The 22,731-nt window shown below is 42.6% G+C and overlaps 1 protein-coding gene across 2 annotated transcripts in view; it reads left to right on the top strand.

Annotated features, from left to right (window-relative positions):
* SCUBE1 (signal peptide, CUB domain and EGF like domain containing 1) overlaps window positions 1-22,731 on the top strand; it is a 345,627-nt gene that overhangs the window by 230,840 nt on the left and 92,056 nt on the right. For both annotated transcript variants that reach the window (XM_040345826.1, XM_040345825.1), the window contains one exon: window positions 21,659-21,775. In XM_040345826.1, coding sequence (XP_040201760.1) covers window positions 21,659-21,775 — 117 coding nt within the window. The remainder of the gene's footprint in view (window positions 1-21,658; window positions 21,776-22,731) is intronic.

Below are 22,731 nucleotides of genomic sequence, written 5' to 3'. Positions count from 1 at the left end.
CATCCCGATTCACGAACGACTTACGAAAAAAAAGAAATTCAAATTAAACGTGGGAACGACGACCATACTTAACATGGCAGGTTTAACTATACGCGACGAAATAGCAGCTTTAACTATACGCCGGAAAAAGCCGACTACAGACGACGTAAAAAATGCGACGGCCGCTCGTACGTTCGTGGATCGTCGGAAATAGCTAATTTGCATACCCGACGCGGAAAACGACGTGAACGAAGGCGTCTTGGATCCGAAGGCGTACGAAGACGTACACCTGTCGGATCTAACCCAGATGCCTTGTTTTGAGGATTCAAAACAACGATACGACGCGGGTAATTTGAAAGTACGCCGGCGTATCAGTATATACGCCGGCGTACTCGCTCTGTGGATCTGCCCCTTAATCTTTCAATGAAATAAATACTGGTTTAAGATCATTGTCTTGTTTGAGAATCCACCCAATTTTACCTTTAGGTTCTTCACCAACTGTGGGGCGTTATTATTCAAAGTTTCTTAGTACTTAGGAAATATATTTTTCTCTGCACAGACAATGTTTTCTGTGCCACTAGATGCTACACAGCCATATAACCTAAAATGTCATCATGCTTAACTGTCCTTTTCTCTAAACATTCTTCTATTATTTTTTTCTTAAAATATACCTTTGTTGCCAAATAGCTCAGTCTGGGTTTCGTCTAATGACAGCACTTGGTCCCAAATTGCCTCTGCCTTATGTAGGTGTTCTTGTGCATATGGATGTTGAATTGTGTTAAGATCTAGGTAAGATTTTCTTTCTCTCAAAGCAGATCATATTTGTCCAAGTCATGGTGGACCACTGCATTGTTTTTTTAATGACATTCAAACCTCCCCATTGACCTCTAGAAGTGATACAAGGATTTAGCTTTGCATACCCCAAAAGTTTACTAACAGTTCTAATGCTGATAATTGACCTTCCACATCCTTTCTTGGCTTTAGAAAGTCAATTTATCTTTCTTTTTATTCAGATTCTAGATAGTGGAAACTGCAAGCAGGAAACATTAAGGTGTATTTTTATAGCCTCTCTTGCATTCATTTTCAGAACTGTACTGTACAGAAAGGCAATGGCTCTTGGGCGTGAGCATGAGAGCCTAAAGTCTTACTAAACCCACAACAGTAAAATCTGTCTGTATGTGTAGAATAGCATGCTTGTTATACTCGCTATTGTGTAAAAAAGGCTCTTTGATCCTGTATGTACAGATCCTCCCCCTCCTGCAGGGTCTCTCTTGGCAAGGCCACATAAGACACAGTGAGGGTAGTAAAGCTGCACATGCTCAGTTTGGTCTCTATTGCTGGAGAGAATATTTCCTGAGCTTTTTCAGGTCACATGATATTTGACATCAAACATTTGGGCATGTATACAGATCCTAAATGACAGCCCCGTCCCTCATTCCTTTTCCATGCCCAGTAACTAAAAAAGAACACGGTGTGTGGGATGTCACATCTTGATTGATGGATGATCCGCCTCCCATAAAAGTATGAGGACACAGGCTGTAGTGGAAATCTCCTACCTGAAGACTCCGCACTCAGGCAGACCCTACAGTTTATCACGTGACCATGGTATACAGATAAGCCAAAAAGGTATATATTGGCAGTATTTTAATGTTAAAAGAAGATTTATAAGCTGTGGGCACAGAGGGGTGACGGATGAACTATGTTTAGTAACAATTTAAAATATTTTAAATGTCAAAGTACTCATCAACCAGAAGGGTGATCGAACTTTTGTACAGGTGTCAAATTATGTTTTTTTTCCTCCACTAAGGCCCCATTCACACCTGAGCGTAGCGTTTTTAATCGTTTTTTCTGGCGTTTTGTCACGCGTATTTGCACGTTTGCATACAGCTTTGTCCGACGTTTTTGAACTTTGTCGTTTTTTATTTTAGCCAATAGGAAAAATTATCATCTCTTTCATCATTCGTTGCTATGTTTGTAGATTTTTTTATCTTCTTCCTGGGCGAATATTCTATTTCACAGAACAGATTAAAGTGAAAAAACGCCCGTAGAAACGCTCGTTGTCGCTCTAGACGTTTGCTTCGAGCGTTTCCATTAGTTTCTATGGGAAAACATCCGTTCAAAAATGCCCAAATCGGCCCAATTCGAGCGACAAAAAAGGGTCGAGAGCTTGTTTGAGCTTCAGGCGTTCGGCTTCAGGCGTTTTGGAGTGGAGATGTGAACCATCTCCATTGAGAATAATGGATTTTTTTCCCCTCTAGCGTTTTATAGCTTTAGGCTTCAGGCTACAAAAAGCTCAGGTGTGAATGGGCCCTAATGCTCGATTCAGGGCATTACCACATGCATGGCGGTAAGACAGTACACTCACTTTGGGCTGCAAACAGATCCTTTAATGCACATACACAGCTATTGAATGCTCAAAATACCTTCACAACGGTAAGGAACTGCTCAGTCTGTGCAAAGCGAGTGAAGACAGATTTAGTACTGGTCTAGTCTATATTGTGTGTAAAACCTACTATGTTGTCTGAAACCCATTGCTGCAGGCTCTGAAATCTTCCTTCAAAAAACAAAGAGCAGATGCAGGTATATAGCTTTGCCCTTTATATATTTATTAATGGATTTGTATTTTGAACAGAGCGCTCCTTTGATCACTGTTTATTGATGAGCTTGCATAAAACTCGTCTGTTTTTTTTTTTTTCTTCCCCTGCAAGCTATAAACTTCGTTTCACCTCTCTGGCAAACTCTTGCAGCATGCCAAGCACTAATGGTCCTGAGTATTGTTCCATTTGCAAGTCATTAATATCGGCCATGCTCTGCGGACTGTCACATTTAAAAGCCACTGTCTTTACTTATGAAATTCTGAAAGGCATCTGCTCCTGATTAGTGAAAATAAAATCTTTTAATGAGCGCATTGCTGCAGCATTTCTTGTCTGGGGTGTTTAACCTTTGCTGTTTTTTTCTTTATGTTTGGAGCTTTCTTGTCCTGTCTGGGGCAGTTGCTTGGTAACTTTTTTTTTTTTTTTTAAAGTTTTATAACTGTCAGGTACACATAGGTCTGTTGAAAATTATCTCTGGTTTTCTAAGCAAGTATGGTGGTTAAAGTTTGCCTTAAAGCAGGGGTTCACCCTAAAAACGATTTTCTAACATTACATCCAGCTCACTCTCTACATTGACAGTATGCCGTTAGTTTTTCTTTTTTTTTTTTGCTGTACATAACTCGTACAGCTATTTTCTTCCCCGGCTTCCAGGAGTGGGTGTTCCTATCCAGCAGGTGATTGACGTGATGACAAAAACGACCTCCACCCGTCACATAAGGAGCGTCACGGGGTTGCCGAAAGAAGCTGAACGTTGGTGCGCAGGCGCCGTATAGCACCGACTCGCCGTTCGGCTTCTTTCGGCAACCCGTGACTCTCCTTATGCGACGGGTGGAGGTCGTTTTTGTCATCACGTCAATCACCTGCTGGATAGGAACGCCCACTACCCGGAAGCCGGGGAAGAAAATAGCTGTACGGGGTATGTACAGAAAAAAAAAAAAACTTAACGGCATACTGTCAATGTAGAGAGTGAGCTGGATGTAATGTTAGAAAATCGTTTTTAGGGTGAACCCCCGCTTTAAAGTATTATTTTTTTTTTTTGCCTGGTGATCTGGCCAGTAATTCTGTTTTTTCAACAGAACAAGCTGTCCTGCAGATATAGCAGTTAGAAAGTTTAGACAAACCATTTACCACTCATGTGGTTACTTACAATGATCAGCTTTTATTTTCTTTATCCCAAAAGGGAAAAAACTGCTTGCAACTGCTTTATACGTGTCAGCTGGACATCAGCTTTAATTTGTGAGTGTATATAAATCTGCTGGTGCATCTAACACTACCCTCCCCCAGAATAGCAATGCTGCTGCCCAAAGGTGCCCTTATGTTCCTTCATCCAAGTGAGGGCAATCTAATACAGAAAGTGTGTTACTGGTCTGATTACCAGGCGAAAACAGAGGGGGAAAAAAAGGAAAGAAATACAGTCACCACACCTGATGCTTGGCAAGCTGCAATATGTGCAATTTTTGAGTTTTGGTTTTATTACTGCTTTAAACCCATATGTAATCTACAACGCTGTCCAACACCATGGAGCTTACATAGGTTTTGGACTCCTGGTTTGAATGCAGGAACGTATTGTCTAGGGAGTGTATCAGTGGGTAAGGGTGGTGTTCTTTTTAGGAGAACCTGTCCCCTTTTTTCTGAATGGGTCACTTTCAAACCCCTCTTCTTTAGATACGTTAACAACTCTAACACAGAGGACACAAGCATGTGGGTTTTCCCTATTAAATGCTAAATTTCATTGCTATGGGCTAAAAAAGTAATTTTTGGATAATTTATTTCGAATACATGTAATTTGTTTTATAGGATACACAGTATCTCACAAAAGTGAGTACACCCCTTAAATTTTTGTAATGTGACAACACTGAAGAAATTACACTTTTCTACAATGTAAAGTGGTAGTGTACAGCTTGAATAACTGTGTACATTTGCTGTCCCCTCAAAAGAACTCAACACACAGCCATTAAAGTCTAAACCGCTGGCAACAAAAGTGAGTACACCCCTAAGTGAAAATGTCCAAAATGGGCCCAAAGTCAATATTTTGTGTGGCCACCATTATTTTCCAGCACTGCCTTAACCCTCTTGAGCATGGAGTTCACAAGAGCTTCACAGGTTGCCACTGGAGTCCTCTTCCACTCCTCCATGGTGACATCACAGGGCTGGTGGATGTTGGAGACCTTGCACTCCTCCACCTTCCGTTTGAGGATGCCCCACAGATGATCAATAGGGTTTAGGTCTGGAGACATGCTTGGCCAGTCCATCACCTTTACCCTCAGCTTCTTTTGGCCAGGCAGTGGTTGTCTTGGAGGTGTGTTTGAGGTTGTTATCATGTTGGAATACTGCCCTGCGGCCCAGTCTCTGAAGGGAGGGGATTATGCTCTGCTTCAATGTGTCACAGTACATGTTGGCATTCATGGTTCCCTTAATGAACTGTAGCTCCCCAGTGCCGGCAGCACTCATGAAGCCCCAGACCATGACACTCACACCACCATGCTTGACTGTAGGCAAGACACACTTGTCTTTTTACTCCTCCATTGGTTGCTGCCACACACACTTGACACCATCTAAAACAAATAAGTTTATCTTGGTCTCATCAGACCACAGGACATGGTTCTAGTAAGTCTGCTTGTCTTCAGCAAACTGTGGGCTTTCTTGTGCATCATCTTTAGAAGAGGCTTCCTTCTGGGACGACAGCTATGCAGACAAATTTAATGCAGTGTGCAACGTTTGGTCTGATCTCTGACAGGCTGACCCCCCACCCCTTCAACCTCTGCAGCAATGCTGGCATCACTCATACATCTATTTCCCAAAGACAACCTCTGGATATGACGCTGAGCATGTGCACTCAACCCCTTTGGTCGATCATGACGAGGCCTGTTTTGAGTGGAACCTGTCCTGTTAAACCGCTGTATGGTCTTGGCCACCATGCTGCAGCTCAGTTTCAGGGTCTTGGCAATCTTCTTATAGCCTAGGCCATCTTTATGTAGCAACAATTATTTTTTTATAACAACAAATCTAACAAAGCTTCTCCCCATTCACGCCCGAGGGGAAGGGGAAGGTTCAGAAGCTCATGGAGAACCTTACAAGAAGGCAGAAAAATACAGTAAGAAACAATTGAATATAAAATTGATCACAGGGTGAGAAAATTGTGAATGTGTATGGATGTTTTTTTAAGAATAAGGCGATCACTTTGTGTCAAGTATCTTTTTTACAGGTATCCCTTTTATTTGCACTTTATTTGAACTCCTGTACTAGGACACCACATTTCTTGTACCAGTATCACAAGGACAGGACGTGGCCCAGTAGGGTCACAAGAATTTTTTTTATTTGAACTCTTGCCCACTTTATTAAAATCGTTAAATAAATTAGTTGGAGTTAGGTTTTAAACTTTTTTGTTAAAGGTAATACGTGATGCCAAAATTAGGGGACGTGGAATACCAGAACTGAAGATAGAATTTCAAAAATAAACCCTGTGCCTTCTGTGACTGTATTATACAACGATAAATAAGTGGTGTGTTAGTTCAGCTTCTATTACAGAGGACAAACATATTGTTAGGCCATATTTACCAAAGGGTCTTTTTCTCATGGAGTATCTTTTTCAGACAAAACTCCGTGTTTACTCTCGAGAAAACTCTGTGTCATCTTTGATCTCCCCCCTTCATTGTTGGCTCACATTTGAAAAGGATTAAAGGAATGTCTTCTATCCCTGCCACATATGTAATTTGCACTCAACCCCCCTTTTTCAATAAGTGCCTTGTCATGTTCTCAGATCAAGCTGGCCACCCCCTCCGGCCATGTTGAGGGATTTCAAAAATGAACTTCTGTGCGGTTAATGTTTTGCTTTCAGGTCACTGCTTTATTTTGCAGCTATTGATGTGGAGGCAATTAGGATGTAAAGATGTTTGTACAGCAAGGTAGGATGGATTGAAGCATTCAAACAACCTGCGGGGAAAGTCTTGAAAACAATTTGTACAAAGAAATTGTCTATTTCCCTTTTTAACAAGTTGTTATAGAAGGCTGCAGTTGTCGTTCTTCCTCAAAGGGTTGTCGACTCGAGAGGCATGCACTGTTTTCAAGGAAAAATGTAGCCTATTGATGGGGAAAGCAAACTATATTTTGGCTCTAACAAAGCATAACTTATTCAACTCTGCAGATAGTTTGTATCCTTTATTTGTAATAATTTAACCACATTTTATATCCAGGACTCTAAAACTCCTACATATTAAAAAAACTAAAATAAAAAACTTTTAATGGATATCTAAACTCAGAAACACACATATAATATATTGCAGTGTACCTGTCCAAATATCTAATGGCTGCATTAGTTTGTTTTCAAGATAAAAATATTTTAGTAAGTACAGAAAATACCTGTTGATCTTGAATTGAAACCACAAACAATGTTATCTTTCTTCCAAGATATCTTTTGTAGACCAAAAAATCCCCTGCCCCACTATTTAATGGGAATGGAGAGGAAGGCATGCTCATAGTCCAAATTAAGAGAGCAGCATAGTGGCAGCCATGTTTTTGCCACAGGTACAGTGGCGTGAGTGAGTGTTGTCACCATAGGACAAGAAGAGTGTTCTTTGCAGGATTACCACGTGATAATAAAGGAAAATTACCCGAAAATAAAAAACAACTGCAAATACCACATCCAAGGCCTGGTAAGCTGCAATGCACATTTTTCTTTTTGGGTTTAGATGCTCTTTTAATACTGAGAGAGAGAGAGAGAGACTTGTAAAGCGCAACACATGCGAACTGAATCGCCTATGGGCGCTGTATCCATTTCATGGGTAAGGAACCCCTTGACCTCAGAAGAGATGGGTTTTAATCTTTCTCCTGAAGGCCAAGTGGTCCGACTCCAGTCGGATGGTGGTTGGTAGTGCATTCCACAGGCGGGGTCCCTGGACTGCAAATCTTCGATCTCCTTTGGACTTGTATCTGGCTTTGGGTATCTGGAGGAGGTTTTGATTGGTGGATCGCAGAATGCGATTGGGGTTATGGGCTTTTATTTTTTCGCATAGATATTGGGGGGCGTTGCCTTGAATACACTTATGTATTAGGCAGAGTGCCTTGAAAGTGATTCTGTCTTTTACTGGCAACCAATGAAGGGATCTCAGTGAAGGTGAGATTGATTCCCATGTTTTTTTCCCGGTCACGAGACGAGTGGCCGTATTTTGAACGACTTGCAGACGAGTGATTTGGTATTTGGGGAGTCCTAGATAGTGGGCATTTGCGTAGTCGAGTCTGGAATTGATGATTGTTCCCACCACGACTGCAATGTCCTCTTTCGGGATAAAGGGCGTGAGTCTACTGATATCATAATTGATATTTTTATTGTTAGTAGTAATTTCACATCACATCAGCATTTTCCTCAGGGCTATTAATAGGAAGAACATACATTTGACATGGAGAACCATGCCACAGGGTGCTAAAAAAAACATTTGAGGTGTATGAAAAGCCAAAACTTTTTTCATCATCCAATGAGAGACACAGGAATCCTAAAACCATTGTGTTACATGCTGCTTCCAACAGGAGATTTGGACACTGGCAAACAAAAACAATGTTGAAGGCCTCCCTCAGTATTATCCATCTTTAAACGCATTGTTTTTTGCGTCATTGGCGGTTGGAGGCCTTTCCCTCATCTGTTCTGAGAAAGTTTAATTATATTTTTGCTAGCCTTTTTCTAGTATTCATAACATGTTGAATCCTGAATATGGGTGTTACATGTAACATGTTATGAAAGGTGAACTTATCCTTTTAATTAAGATACTCAGTACAACGTAGGTATTTTTTCTTTCAATCAATCAAAAATGCTGCATAAGCCAATCTCTATTGGCGTATCCTCAGTAATCACTTTGAAGGCCATACTGGAAGATCGAGGAGCTAGCAACTGCATTGTGGTGCTTTCCAGACCCTTGTGTAGTAGTTACCCTTAGAGCATTTCCTGGGTCCAAAAACATGGCACAGCTTTTGATGTGACCCTGTGTCTGAAGGTCAGTCAGGCTGAAGGGTTGGGAGCTACCTCACTTTTGGATACCATTGTAAAATCACCACCTAGGGCCTGGGTGTGAATCTGCAACCTCTGTGGTGTCTGATGGTGGCACTTCTTGCTGTGCCACTGGGAATGCTCGACAATTCCCTGCCTGATTCCTTTAACAGCCTTAAAGGGGATGTAAAGGTCATTTTTTTCCCCTAGCTTCCTTTACCTTAGTACAGTCGTTCTTCACTTACCTCATCCTTCGATTTTGCTTTAAAATGTCCTTATTTCTTCTGAGAAATCCTCACTTTCTGTTCTTCTGTCTGTAACTACACACCGTAATGCGAGGCTTTCTCCCTGGTGTGAAGAAAGCCTCTTGAGGGGGCAAGCAGGAGTGTCAGGACACTCTACTTTGCAGATAGAAAAAGGAGCTGTGTGTTAGTGGGCATCCTGAAGCTCCTGATAAGTACGGATATAAGATGCAGCTTCATCCGTGTTCTTATTTCTCTTGGTTACATACAGTATCTCACAAAAGTGAGTACATCCCTCACATTTTTGTAAATATTTTATTATATCTTTTCATGTGACAACATGTGAAGAAAGGACACTTTTTTACAATGTAAAGTAGTGAGTGTACAGTGTAAGTTTGCTGCCCCCTCAAAATAACGCATTACACAGCCATTGATGTCTAAACTGCTGGCAGCAATTGAGAGTACACTCCTAAGTTAAAATGTCCAAATTGGGCCCAAAGTGTCAATATTTTGTGTGGTCACCATTATTTTTCAGCACTGCCTTAACCCTCTTGGGCATGGCGTTCACCAGAGCTTCACAGGTTGCCACTAGAGTCCTCTTCCACTCCTCCATGACGACATCACAAAGCTGGTGGATGTTGGAGACCTTGCGCTCCTCCACCTTCTGTTTGAGGATGCCCCACAGATGCTCAATAGGGTTTAGGTCTGGCAACATGCTTGACCAGTCCATCACCTTTACTTTCAGCTTCTTTAGCATTGGTTGTCTTGGAGGTGTGTTTGGGGTTATTAACATGTTGAAATACTGCCCCGCGGCCCAGTCTCTGAAGGCAGAGGATCGTGCTCTGCTACAGTATGTCACAGTTCATGTTGGCATTCATGGTTCCCTCAATGAACTGTAGCTCCCCAGTGCCGGCAGCACTCATGCAGCCCCAAACCATGACACTACCACCACCATGCTTGACTGTAGGCAAGGCACACTTGTCTTTGTACTTCTCACCTGGTTTCTGCCACACACACTTGACACCATCTGAACCAAATAAGTTTATCTTGCTCTCATCAGACCACAGGACATGGTGTCCTTTTCAATTTCTTTATTCTCAAAATAATTTTCCTCTACATTTATACAAAACATGGGAAATAGCAATCATCTTTAAAAAAAAAAAAAAAAAAATCAAAGTACATTCAATAGACTTTTATTACAATACAATCTCTCTTTCCGTTCGTCTCAGTAAAAAAAAAAAAAAAAGATGCAAAAGAGAGAAAGAGAAGAAAGGAAAAGAAAAGAAACTAAACAATAACGTTCCTACCATTGGGATCTTTTCATCCTCCCCAATTAATTCCCGCCCTCCCACTCTTCCGAGCCAAGAGCGTGGCCCATTAACTCCCAATATTGGTCCATGACAACACACACTTGACACCATCTGAACCAAATAAGTTTATCTTGCTCTCATCAGACCACAGGACATGGTTTCCATAATCCATGTCCTTAGACTACTTGTCTTCAGCAAACTGTTTGCGGGCTTTCTTGTGCATCATCTTTAGAAGAGGATTCCTTCTGGGAGGACAGCCATGCAGATCGATTTGATGCAGTGTGAAGCGTATGGTCAGAGCACTGACAGGCTGACCCCCACACCTCTTCAACTTCTGCTGCAATCCTGGCAGCACTCATACGTCTATTTCTCAAAGACAACCTCTGTATATGACGCTGAGCACGTGCACTCAACTTCTTTGGTCGACCATGGCGAGGCCTGTTCTGAGTGGAATCTGTCCTTAACCACTGTATGGTCTTGGTCACTGTGCTGCAGCTCAGTTTCAGGGTCTTGGCAGTCTTCTTATAGCCTAGGCCATCTTTATGTAGAGCAACAATTCATCTTTTAAGATCTTCAGAGTTCTTCGCCATGAGGTGCCATGTTGAACTTCCAGTGACCAGTATGAGAGAGTGAGAGTGATAACACCACATTTAACACACCTGTTCCCCATTCACACCTGAGACCCTGTAACACTAAAGAGTCACATGACACCGGTAAGGGAAATTGGGCCCAATTTGGACATTTTCACTTAGAGGTGTACTCACTTCTGTTGCCAGCGGTTTAAACATTAATGGCTGTGTGTTGAGTTATTTTGAGGGGACAGCAAATGTACACAGGTTTTATACAAGTTGCACACTTTACATTGTAGCAAAGTGTAATTTCTTCAGTGTTGTCACATGAAAAGTTATAATAAAATATTTACAAAAATGTCAGAGGTGTACGCACTTTTGTGAGGTACTGTAGCTACACAGTTAGTCCGGTTAAAAAAGACCATCTTGTTCAACGTATAGAAGGACCTTTTTTTAAAACCATGTTGGTTTTAATGCCTTTAGCTAGGAATAATTAGGACACTAGAAATAAGGAGTTGCTGGCAATTAAATCATTAGTAAAGGAAAATATTTTGGTCATTTAAAATAACAAACATGTCATACTTACCTCCACTGTGCAGTTCGTTTTGCACAGAGTGGCCACGATCCACGTCTTCTGGGGTCCCTCGACGGCTGTCTCTGGTCCTCCCCGCAATTACTCACCACAGTCATGCGAGAGCTCGCATGGTGGTCAGTAATTGCGGGCACGCTCCCGTGATACAGCGAGCGGCCTTAGCCGCTCACTGTATCACTCGGCCCCGCCCCTCGGCACGCCAAGTCACTGGATGTGATTGCTAGCAGCGCCAGCCAATGGCTGCGCTGCTCTCAATCCATCTGCTCTAGCCAATCAGCGGCCAGGCTGAGCGGCGAAGAGGATCTCGTGACCACGCGGGACTTTTGAGGGGTCAGGTAAGTATAAAAGGGGGGGGGGGCGGCATTATGAGATGTTTTTTCACCTTAATGCAAAAAAAAATCATTTACAACTCCTTTAAGGAAGCATTTTCAGAGTGGAGGCATCTGCTGGAAGGGGCTAAGCATCCCGTAACTGCCCTTACTGATTATAAAAATGTTGAATTTATTTTGTCTGCCAAAAGATTGTCTTATAGATAGGCACGCTGGACACTATTCGTCTCCATGTTACATTTTGTGATTTTTCTATCACCCTGGGTCAACGAATGGTAAGGCTGACTGGACCTCTCCAAGAAAGAAACTCTGAATGTATGATCCTACCTCAAAAGAACTTTCTAGGGACATCGAGTTCTAAGACATTTTAGAATCTTCTCAAAGAGGTGCATAATGATCACCCACTTCTTAATCATCATCCTAAGGGGTTGGGCATTTCAGGGTTACTACGACAGAACTTTTGTCATGTTCCTATTGGTGATCCAATTGCAAGAAGGATGTCAAAAGCCATGTGCCATTGTGTCTGACCTGTGCATGCAGTAAAATAATCCGATCTTCTCCTTTTGGGGAAGCTCCAGTCACTCCATGCTTCATCAAGACCATGGGGATCAATTTCTATGGACTTTGTGGCTGGTCTACCTTCCTCGAAAGAAATGACCATCTTGGTAGTTGTCAACCATCTCACTAAGATGGTTTATTTTATACCAGATAAGGGGTTTTCCTCTGCTGAGCAAACTGTGCAACTGATGGTTCCAAAAGTCTTTAAACCATGGAATTCCTGATGCTATAGTGCTTCAATTTACTTCTAAATTGTGCAAAAGCTTTTGCTCAGCTTTAGGTGTGACAATTATTCTGTCCTCTGCTTTTGCTTCTGAGTCTAATGAGGACCATTCGAACTCTGGAGCAGTAACCTAACTGCCAAAACTTCTATCTTCAGGATGAGTTGGTGGACCAACCGTTCTATGGTAGAATTTTCTAATAACAATTCTAAACATGGCTCTACATCTCAAAATACTTTTTTTCTTAAACACTGGGCACCATCCAGTTTTTATTCCAGATCTCCCCATTTCAACTCAAATTCCTGCTGTTCCTGACAAATTAACTACTTTACAAGAGTAGTTTGAGACTAGTCCTAGCTCTCTTGCTAAGATTTCTCCCCCTCATTCCACAGCTTTGGACACTTCCCTGAAACAAATCAAGACAGAGGAATTGTATTCCCATGTCCTGGATCAGTAACACTGAGGTGTCCTTGTGGACAGGTCTGCTCGTCCTATTGTATTATGACTTTGCTGCATCAGTATCAAGTGCCTGTGATCCCACTCCTGTTTTGGTAGGGAGTTCTACTTTCACCCCTTTTTTTTTCCTTTTTGTTTGTCCGTCTCTCTGACTTAGTGTTTGTTAAGGCATATATATATATATATATATATATATATATATATATATATATATATATATATATATATATAGCTATGCCAGCCCCTCTATTAGAGGCTGAAATAGCACACTGTGTATGTTTTATTTAAAAACGAGCAGTGTAAATACTGTATATCAACTGTCTTCAGGCCGGTCTCATCACACGCGGCCACTTTCCAGCTCTGATAGATGTCTTCTGTTGGAGGGGCCGTGATCTCCCTTTGTTTTTAAATAAAACATACACAGTGTGCTGTGCCAGCCTCTAAAATAGAGTCTGGCAATGATTTTTTTTTTTTATATTAAAATAGCAGCGGGGCCGGCCCGGAGACAGACAGAGAGGGCGCTGACAAGGAGGGGGGAGAGAGGAGAGCAGAGAGCAGGCAGCCTATCACAGAGGGAGGCGCTTTGACCACAGTGATCAGAGCGGAGTTGCCCTGGTTATCGTTGCCTAATTAGAGAGGGCATACATAGTACATTTTATACCCCTGTATGTTGTGGTCGTTTAGGTGCCCATCTAATAGTTTTTTGAAAATATCGATGCTCCCGAGGGCGCATGCGTGAGATCGGGGAAGATGGCAGCATAATCTCCATGCTCCGCGCCGTCGGAACGCATAGACTCAGCTAATAAGGCACATCTCGCTCCCCGACGCCAGTGCACAAGCTCCCCGAGCGGCGGATATTATCAGGCTCCCGGCGTGTATGTTTAATACTCCCCAGAATCGGCAGCACTTTCGCTCCCAGCAAAAGGCCTCTCCCGCTGTGGGGAAGGGGAAAGGCAAAGGCAAAATAGAGCCCGAGCCTCCAGAACCAGAGGACACCATGCAGCACTCGGAGGACAGCCAGCTTCAGTTTCCTTCAAACCTAGTAAGCCCTTATGATACAGGCCCAGAAGCCCTGCTCCACAAGTTCGACAGCATAGTGTGGGATGACATAACCGCAGCCTCCCGTAAGCTCTTAGCAGAACTAGTAAAGGGACTTAAAGAGCTAGGGCACCGCACTAATCAATTGGAGCAGCGGATGGACTTAGAAAACACAGTGTTGAAAGGGCATGAGGACGAAGGGGATAAATTACATGCATAACTTTTAAGTTTGCAGGACAAATTAGAGGATTCTGAAAATAGGGCCCGCAGGGATAACCTTTGCATCCGTGGGCTCCCGGAGGCCATCACTGATTTACACGGGACAGCCACAGCTTTCTTCCAAGAGCTGGCGCCTGACATCCCTCAAGAATGCCTGGAATTCGACCGCATACACAGGTCCCTTGCCCCCAAACCCAAAGAGGTTCCCCCCCAGAGATGTTATCATTAAATTTCATTTTTACAGGACCAAGGATAGGCTCCTGCAAGGGATCTTCCAGACCTCTCCTTCCAGGGTAACCCTTTACAACTATTCGCAGACCTCTTCCCAGTCACAATAGCTAAAAGGAGGAACCTGAAGCCCTATTTGCAAATTCTGCAAGCCCGAGGCATCCGATATAGGTGGGGGTTCCTTCTACCATCTTGGCCGTCAGTTTTATGCCTCCTCCCTGCCTGACCTCCGGCGACACTTCCAGAGTCAGCAGTTTGACCTTCCCCCTCCCAGTCAGAGTCCTCTTCTGCCCACTCGATCTTCTCGGCCACCTCACAGGTTCTCACAGATGTCTCAACAGGGATCCCAAGCTCTACGATCACTTCAAGCACAGCCTTTCCAGGATGTTCATAAGGGATGAGGACATTGACCTCAGTTTAATAATCCAGATGCTCTGGGGGGCCCTCCCACCCCGAGCTTGAAACTACAATTTGACTGTTATCCCTCACCTTTGCCTGTGAACCTGGTCTTGCATTTTACCTTTAGCCTCATTTTACATGGACATACCTGTTCCAAACTATATGTTTGAGGATTGCTCCCCCTTTTTTTTTGTTCTTGGAATTGGTCGTCTCCCCATTTCTTCCCCTAACCTGGACACTTTGCCCCACAATGGTCTCCCTGACCTGGGCTGCCCCAACTGTGTAATGGCAGCGTTGGGGTTTCTTTTTGTGGACTGACGCATTTCTGTTGATATTTGGACCACAGTGGTCTGTACCACATGCCCCCTCTCCCTTCCCTTTTTTTTTTATTATTATTCTACACTTATCAATGTATGTTACTTATGGTGAGATTTTTCGATTTGTGGCTCGAACCTATGCATTAAGGTGAAAAACTTCCGACGATTACTGCCCCCCCAGCCTCCCGGTTTACTTACCTGAGCCCTCGAAAGTCCCGCATCGAGAACACGCTTGATTTCAGCCCGGTCTTCTTGGCTCTTCTTAGCTCTTCATTGGATAGATTGATGGCAGCGCAGCCATTGATGGGAGGCGAGGGCCAGGGGGCGGGGCCGAGTCCTGTAGTCGGTGGCTATGGGCGCTGAATACAGGACTCAGGAGCATGCCCGCAAGGTAACCCCCTTGAGAGAGCGCTTCCCTGGAGGGGGGGGGGTTACCAGAAGCGGGGAGGAGACGAGACATCTGCCGAGGGACCCCAGAAGACGAGGATCGGGGCCACTCGGTGCAAAACGAGCGGCACAGTGGAGGTAAGTATGACATGTTTGTTATTTAAAAAAAATTAAGCTTTACAACCACTTTAACCTTACTTTCATGTAATGAGTTAAACAAATGTTCTATAAAACTCTGTGTGTATATGTGTATATGTGTGTGTGTGTGTATATATACTAGGGTTGTCCCGATACCACTTTTTTAGGACCGAGTACAAGTACCGATACTTTTTTTCATGTAGTCGCCGATACCGAATACCGATACTTTTTTTAAATGTCATGTGACAGTTTTCAAACCACAATACAGACTAAGGATATTTTCTTTAGAATTATGAAGAACTCTAACTCAAGACATTATAAAAGAATAAAAATGAGTAAAAATGAATAAAAATGTTTTATTTGCTTGTCACGCAGTAGTTAAAAACTCAAAGAATTTTCATAGAACATGTTGATAAATACAAAAAAAGTATTCTATTTAGGTATCGGGAGCATTTGCGCGAGTACGAGTACTCCCGCAAATACTCGGTATCGGTCCCGATACCGATACTAGTATCGGTATCTGGACAACCCTAATATATACCGTATTTTCCGGCGTATAAGACGACTTTTGGCATGTAAAAAAATGCCTTGAAACTCGGGGGTCGTCTTATACGCTGGGTACCTGTGTGTTCAGACTGCGGGCATCCATTATTCAAAAGCCACGCTCCTCCAAGGTGTTCCTCTGTTTCAGTGTTCCGCCTATCACGGATGCCTTCTCATCCTCGGACGAGAGGACATCCGTGATAGGCGGAACACTGAACCAGAGGCTCTGCTGGGAAAATTAGTGTTCCGCCTATCAAGGAACAGCATGGAGGAGGAGGCCCGGCTTTTGAATAATGGACGCCCGCAGCCTGACAAACAGGAGAAGGTAGGACACAGTGGGGCAGCATGTTTAATGACACAGTGGGGCAGCATGTGAAATGGCACAGTGGGGCAGCATGTAATGTAATGGCACAGTGGGGCAGCATGTAATGTAATGGCACAGTGGGGCAGCATGTAATGTAATGGCACAGTGGGGCAGCATGTAATGTAATGGCACAGTGGGGCAGCATGTAATGTAATGGCATAGCGAGATTTGAGAAAAGCTGAAAAAAGCCTGTTTCTGTCAGCGGTTGTTCCTGTCAGACTAGTAGGAAGGGGGTCGTCTTATATGGCGAGTATATCCCAAAACCAAAATTTTTGCTGGAAAATTAGGGGGTCGTCTTATACGCCGGCAAATACGGTGTGTGTATGTATGTATATATATATATATATATATATATATATATATATATATATATATATATGTATGTGTGTGTATATATATATATATATATATATATATATATATATATATATATATATATATATATATATATATATATACACATTTAATTTAGTCTGTGAACTTGTAATCTGCAGTATATTTGTTTTGTTCTTGGGTTTAGATACACTTTAAGCCTTGAGATACATACAGGGAGCAGAGCATCCCTCGTTCAGTAACAAGTTTGTTAATTGTGACAGACTCCTACTAGCTATAGAAGCTGCTAACTGGTAGAAGGTTAATTTGTTTTGTACTACCGTAGTCTTATCTCTAAAATATTCACAAAAGCTAAAATGACTAGTTGAATTGTACCAGGCTTGGCCTTGCAATCAGGAAAATATATGTGTGCAAAAATTATCTTTATTTAGATTTTTGAGTACAATCTGGCTATACCCCATCAAGGCTCATGATTCCCATCTTTTTTTTTTACCCTTTTTTCTTTTAGTTTGCTAAATCCCTGTGAAGGGAAACACAAAACATGGCCTCTTTCAGACTATTTGTGCTAAGTAACTGACCCTTGCCCTATACAACCAGTCAGCCATGACATGGGAAAGTAAGTCTGGTGTGTCTCTTCAACTTTCTGGACACTATCCAGGAACAAGACTTTTCCTGCCCAAGGAAAATATGTTCAATCATGTCCATGAAATGGAATCAAATATATTTTCTTCTAGTGACACTTTGTTGTGTTGTGCCTTTTAGAATTTAGAAGTGCTAAAAGGTAGATACCATCGTCCATGATGTCTCGGGAAAGCCTCATTTTTCTATTCATCCTAAGCTGGGCGTTAAGGATCTCTTTGCTTAGTACTCTGTTCTGTGCTTTGCCAGTATCTATTCAAAGGCATTTATAGTAAAGAATGGTCCTGAATACTCAAAGAGATTAGTTAAACCCTCTGCTTTAGGTCAGCTGGAAAGAGCCAGCCAATAATGTCTCCTCTTGTATTTGAAGAAACGTGGGTCAACCTTGTAACTTCTGTTAAAAATGTGTTGTGAGATGTCAAACAGAGATGTAGCTTCTGAAACAGTTAGGAAGATAGCGGGCAGAAAAAACTGAAACCCTTGTACTATTGCTGATATTCGACTCACAAACTATACAGCTGTTCTCAGTAAGAATCCGATGAATTAGGTGGTACCTAAAAGACAAAGGTGGTACAGCCGAACTTCAGGCAAACCGCTAAATGCACAAATTAAATCTGTCTAAGGCAGCTAAATTCTAAAATCTACACAGCTTTACTTCACAGTATCCACAGTACTATCTGTCAAGAAAATTGGTTCCTAAATTGCGTCTACAATAAAAGAAGTGACAAAACAAATGCAAACAAAGATGTTTTTTACAAATGTTCCTAGTTATCTTCGAGGGCTACAACATCCAGCCACAGTGTGTTATAGAGAAGAGGAAAGGGGGAGGTGTTCTTGTAATCCTTTACTAGCATGAATTTAATGTATTTCAAGTTTATACATTTTAGACTGATATTTTATGGTGCCCACATGAGTCCTCTTGCACTCTGTGGGCCGGATTCAGATACAATGGCGTATCTGTCTGGCCCGCGTAACGTATCTTTATTCAGAAAGAACTTGCGCCCTTGGTTACGGCGGCGTAACATATGTGTTGCGGCGTAAGGCCGCGTAATTCAAATGGGGATGTAGGGGGCGTGTTTTATTCAAATGTGTGTTGACCCCGCGTTTTTTACGTTTTATTTGAACGGCACATGCGCCGTCCGTAAAATATCCCAGTGTGCATTGCTCTAAATGATGTTGCAAGGACGTCATTGCTTTCGACGTGAATGTAAATTACGTCCAGCCGTATTCGCGAACGACTTACGCAAATGACGTAAAAATTTCAAAACTCGGCGTGGGAACGTCAGCCATACTTAACATAGGATACGCCGCACATACCCCTCATATAGCAGGGGTAACTTTACGCCGGAAAAAGCCGAACGCAAATGACGTAAAAAAAAGCGCCGGGCGGTCGTTCGTTTCTGAATCGACGTAACTACTAATTTGCATATTCCTTGCGTAAAGAAACGGAAGCGCCACCTAGCGGCCAGCGTGAGATTGCAGCCCAAGATACGACGGTGTAAGACACTTACACCTGTCGGATCTTAGGGATATCTATGCGTAACCTGATTCTATGAATCAGGCGCATAGATACGACGGCCGGACTCAGAGATACGACGGCGTATCAGGAGATACGCCGTCGTATCTCTTTTCTGAATCCGACCTGTGTCTTTTAAGCAGAGAGCATAGCAATTGCTGGACTTGGACTGAAACTTAAAGTGAAATTAAACACTGTTTAATTTTATATTATCCCTTCTCTTTCTGTATGTGGAGGATGACACTTTAATTATTTTAATAAAAATCTAAGAACCTTCTTTCCAAATTTATGTACAGCTGTCACATGACTGCTACTGGTCACGTGTTTAAAAAAAAACAGCCTTTGGAATAGAGTAAAAATAAATATCAATAAACTGTCTCGTATTGTTATACAAATATATATTTGAAATGAAATATTATTTTTTTGCCAATAACATGGGGTGGGTGGTTTTTTGCCAGTCACAGGCTGTGTCTTAGAATAACAGGAAACTGAAGCCTCTGTCAATCAAGATGCAATATTCCACCCCCATTGTTTTTTAGGTGATTAGTGGGCATGAAGGAGGAGGGAGGGAGTGGGCTGTCATTTACCACTGTGTATACACCCACTTGTGAGATTCTATAGTCATATGAGCTGCTCAGATGTGACAGGGAGAAAATATTCAGGGAAAAATACACTAATAAAAATAGTGGCCCAGATTCACGAAGCAGATACGACGGTGTATCTCAGATACACCATCGTATCTCGGATTTTTTCTGGTCCTATCTATGCGCCTGATTCATAGAATCAGATACGCATAGATAGGGCTGAGATCCGACAGTGTCACACTGTGTTACACTGTCGGATCTTTTTTTTGAAATAAAAATGGCGCCGGGGGCGTTCCCGCTGATTTACAATGAATAATATGTAAATCAGCGAGATACGCGAAATTCACGAACGTACGCGGACCCGACGCTGTGTTCTTACGTCGTTTCCGTAGCGCGGTACCCGTCGTATACTTACCCATGCTAAAAGCAGGGGTAAGTATTGTTAAGTATGGCCGTCGTTCCCGCGTCGATTTGTATTTTTTTACGTAGTTTCCGTAAGTCGTTCTCGAATACGGAACTACGTAGTTTGCGTACGCATCGAAACCACTGACGTCCTATTGACGTCAGTGGGAGCAATGCACGCCGGGAAATTCCCCGGACGACGCATGCGTATTTAAATCGGCGCGGGAGCGCGCCTGATTTAAATATGACACTCCCCTAGCCGCGGAATTTGAATTCCGCTGGGGGATTTAGGATCCGCCGTCGCAAGTTTGGAGGTAAGTGGTTTGTGAATTAGCCACTTGCCTCCTAAACTTGCGGGAGCGGATCTTAATTCACGTAGAACGAGCGGATCTATAGATCCGCTGATCTACGTGAATCTGGCCCAGTAAGTCCACTAGCTGCCAACACTGCACTGCAAAATGCACAGTTGCAGTGGGGACATGGACGTGAGGGGGAGACAGAGACTATCAGGATCAGCCAGGTTTTTTGCAGAATACAGAAAACAAATCTCATAGTGAGCGAGTGAGTATGAACAGCATGTAATAACATTTATTGATAGCTTTTATTAATGTGGGTTTAATGACGCTTTATTACAAAAGGGAGATAAGATTATTGACTGCTGTGGCTGATTCAGCTGTGTAGGCTTGTGTGTATGTATCCGTTTTGAGCTGTTGAGCTCTGTTAACATCATCTTAACAAACAGAACCGAGATGAAGAGCCTGGAAAATATGAAAAGGAGCCAAGAGCTCTACCCTGTTGACTGCATATTAAAAGAGACCGAACAAGGACATCAACTAAGAAAGTCCTAGCACGGGAAGGTTCTCACTGAAAAATAGCAATGGCCATGTAAAAACTATAACACAGAAATAGATGGAAAACAAAGGCCATGTACTCCATAGATGTAAAAAAATAACACCTTTTAAGCAACCTAGAGCAGTTTGTACTGTTTGTTCATTAGGCTTGTATGCATTGATAGTAGCTGGAGTTTACTTGTTTTCACTCAAGACACTCATGATTAAGTGCAGAGATCCATAATAACCATCCAGGAATCAGTGGAGTTTATTCTGATTGGTTACGGAGGCTTACTACACAGCGCTTAAAAAAACAGAACTGTTTATTAAATAAGGCTGTATGTTCAAAGTTATAAAAAAATTGTCTGCTGGAATTCGTTTTGTTTCTGAAAATATACCTAGCACTAGGGATTGCCTTATTTTTGCTTGTATTAGTTTATATGATCTAGAGAACAAATATGTTGAAAAAAAAAACTGCAGAGACTGTATACAATGAGGAAAATTGAGGTCCATTTTTTTTCTTAAAAGGACAGTGCCTGCAGCCTCTGACATCAAAGCTGCAGTGATATCTCATGTAAGTGAGGAATATAGACAGCTGATTCGTGGAAGATACACCTTGTACTGATGTGTGCTCTGTCTTACTGCAACCACTTACATCTTATTTCTGGCTGGCTTTGGCATACAATGAAACATCTTTTGTTCTTATATTATGTTATACTGTATCTTTATGCTTTATTGTCATCTTGTTGGATGGGTCTGGTTATTTACATTGCCAGACCTTTGATATATCAGACCTGAGTGTTTGATCTGAATGTGTCGGTGATTCTGTCTATTAGTGTGTAGTCGCTAGCTGTGTTGTTAACTGTAGAATAACTCTTTGTTTTATACCCCCAGAAACATGTGCTGTAAATAATGGAGGATGTGATCGCACCTGCAAGGATACTGCCACTGGAGTCCGCTGCAGTTGTCCTGTAGGATTTACTCTGCAGCCCGACCAAAAGACTTGCAAAGGTCAGTATGACTGTGTACACATGGTTCTCACTTTCACTGTGAGGCTAAAATCAAATATACATGTGTGCAGAAAACTGTATATGAGGTAACTTTTGTATAATCTAGTGAAGTCATCAGATGGCTCTGTGTAGTCTACAGGAGTCAACTGGTGGGCATGTATAATCTACAGGAGTCCACTGGTAGCTGTGTCTACTTTACAAGAGTCCAAAATTCACTGTGTACTCTAAAGGGATCCTCAGGTGACTGTGTGTACTCTGTTGAAGTCTACAGGTGACTGTGCATACTCTACAGGAGTCCGCGTGTGGCTGGGTGTAATCTAGTGAAGTCAACATGCAATAATGCATACTTTACAGGATTCCACATGTGACTTCACTTTACAGGAGTCCATAAGTGGCTCTGTCCACTTTACAGAGGTTTGCAGGTGGCTCTGTCTAATCTACAGGGGTCCTCTGATGGCTGTGTTTAATCTACAGGAGTCCACAGAAGACTGTGTTTACTCTACAGGGTTCATCAGGTGGCTGTGTCTACTCTACAGGGTCCTGCAGGTGGCTGTGTCTACTGTACAGGGTTCTGCAGGTGGCTGTGTCTACTCTACAGGGTTATGCAGGTGGCTGTGTCTACTCTACAGGATTCTACAGGTGGCTGTGTCTACTCTAAAGCATTCTGCAGGTGGCTGGGTGTACTTTACAGGGTTCCACTTGTGGCTGTCTACTCTAAAGGGCTCCGCAGATGGCTTTGTCTACTCTACAGGGTTCCGCAGGTGGCTGTGTCTACTCTACAGGGTTCAGCAGGTGGCTGTGTCTACTCTATAGGTTTCCACAGATGACTGTGTCTACTCTACGGGGTTCCAAAGGTGGCTGTGTTTACTCCTACTGGGGTTCCGAAGATGGTTGTGCCTACTCTACAGGGTTCTGAAGGTAGTTGTGTCTATTCTACAGGGTTCCGTAGGTGGATTT

The sequence above is a fragment of the Rana temporaria genome, chromosome 3 (genome assembly GCF_905171775.1).
Source record: "Rana temporaria chromosome 3, aRanTem1.1, whole genome shotgun sequence".
Classification (NCBI taxonomy): Eukaryota; Metazoa; Chordata; class Amphibia; order Anura; family Ranidae; genus Rana; species Rana temporaria.
This window is presented reverse-complemented; position numbering and strand designations above follow the sequence as displayed.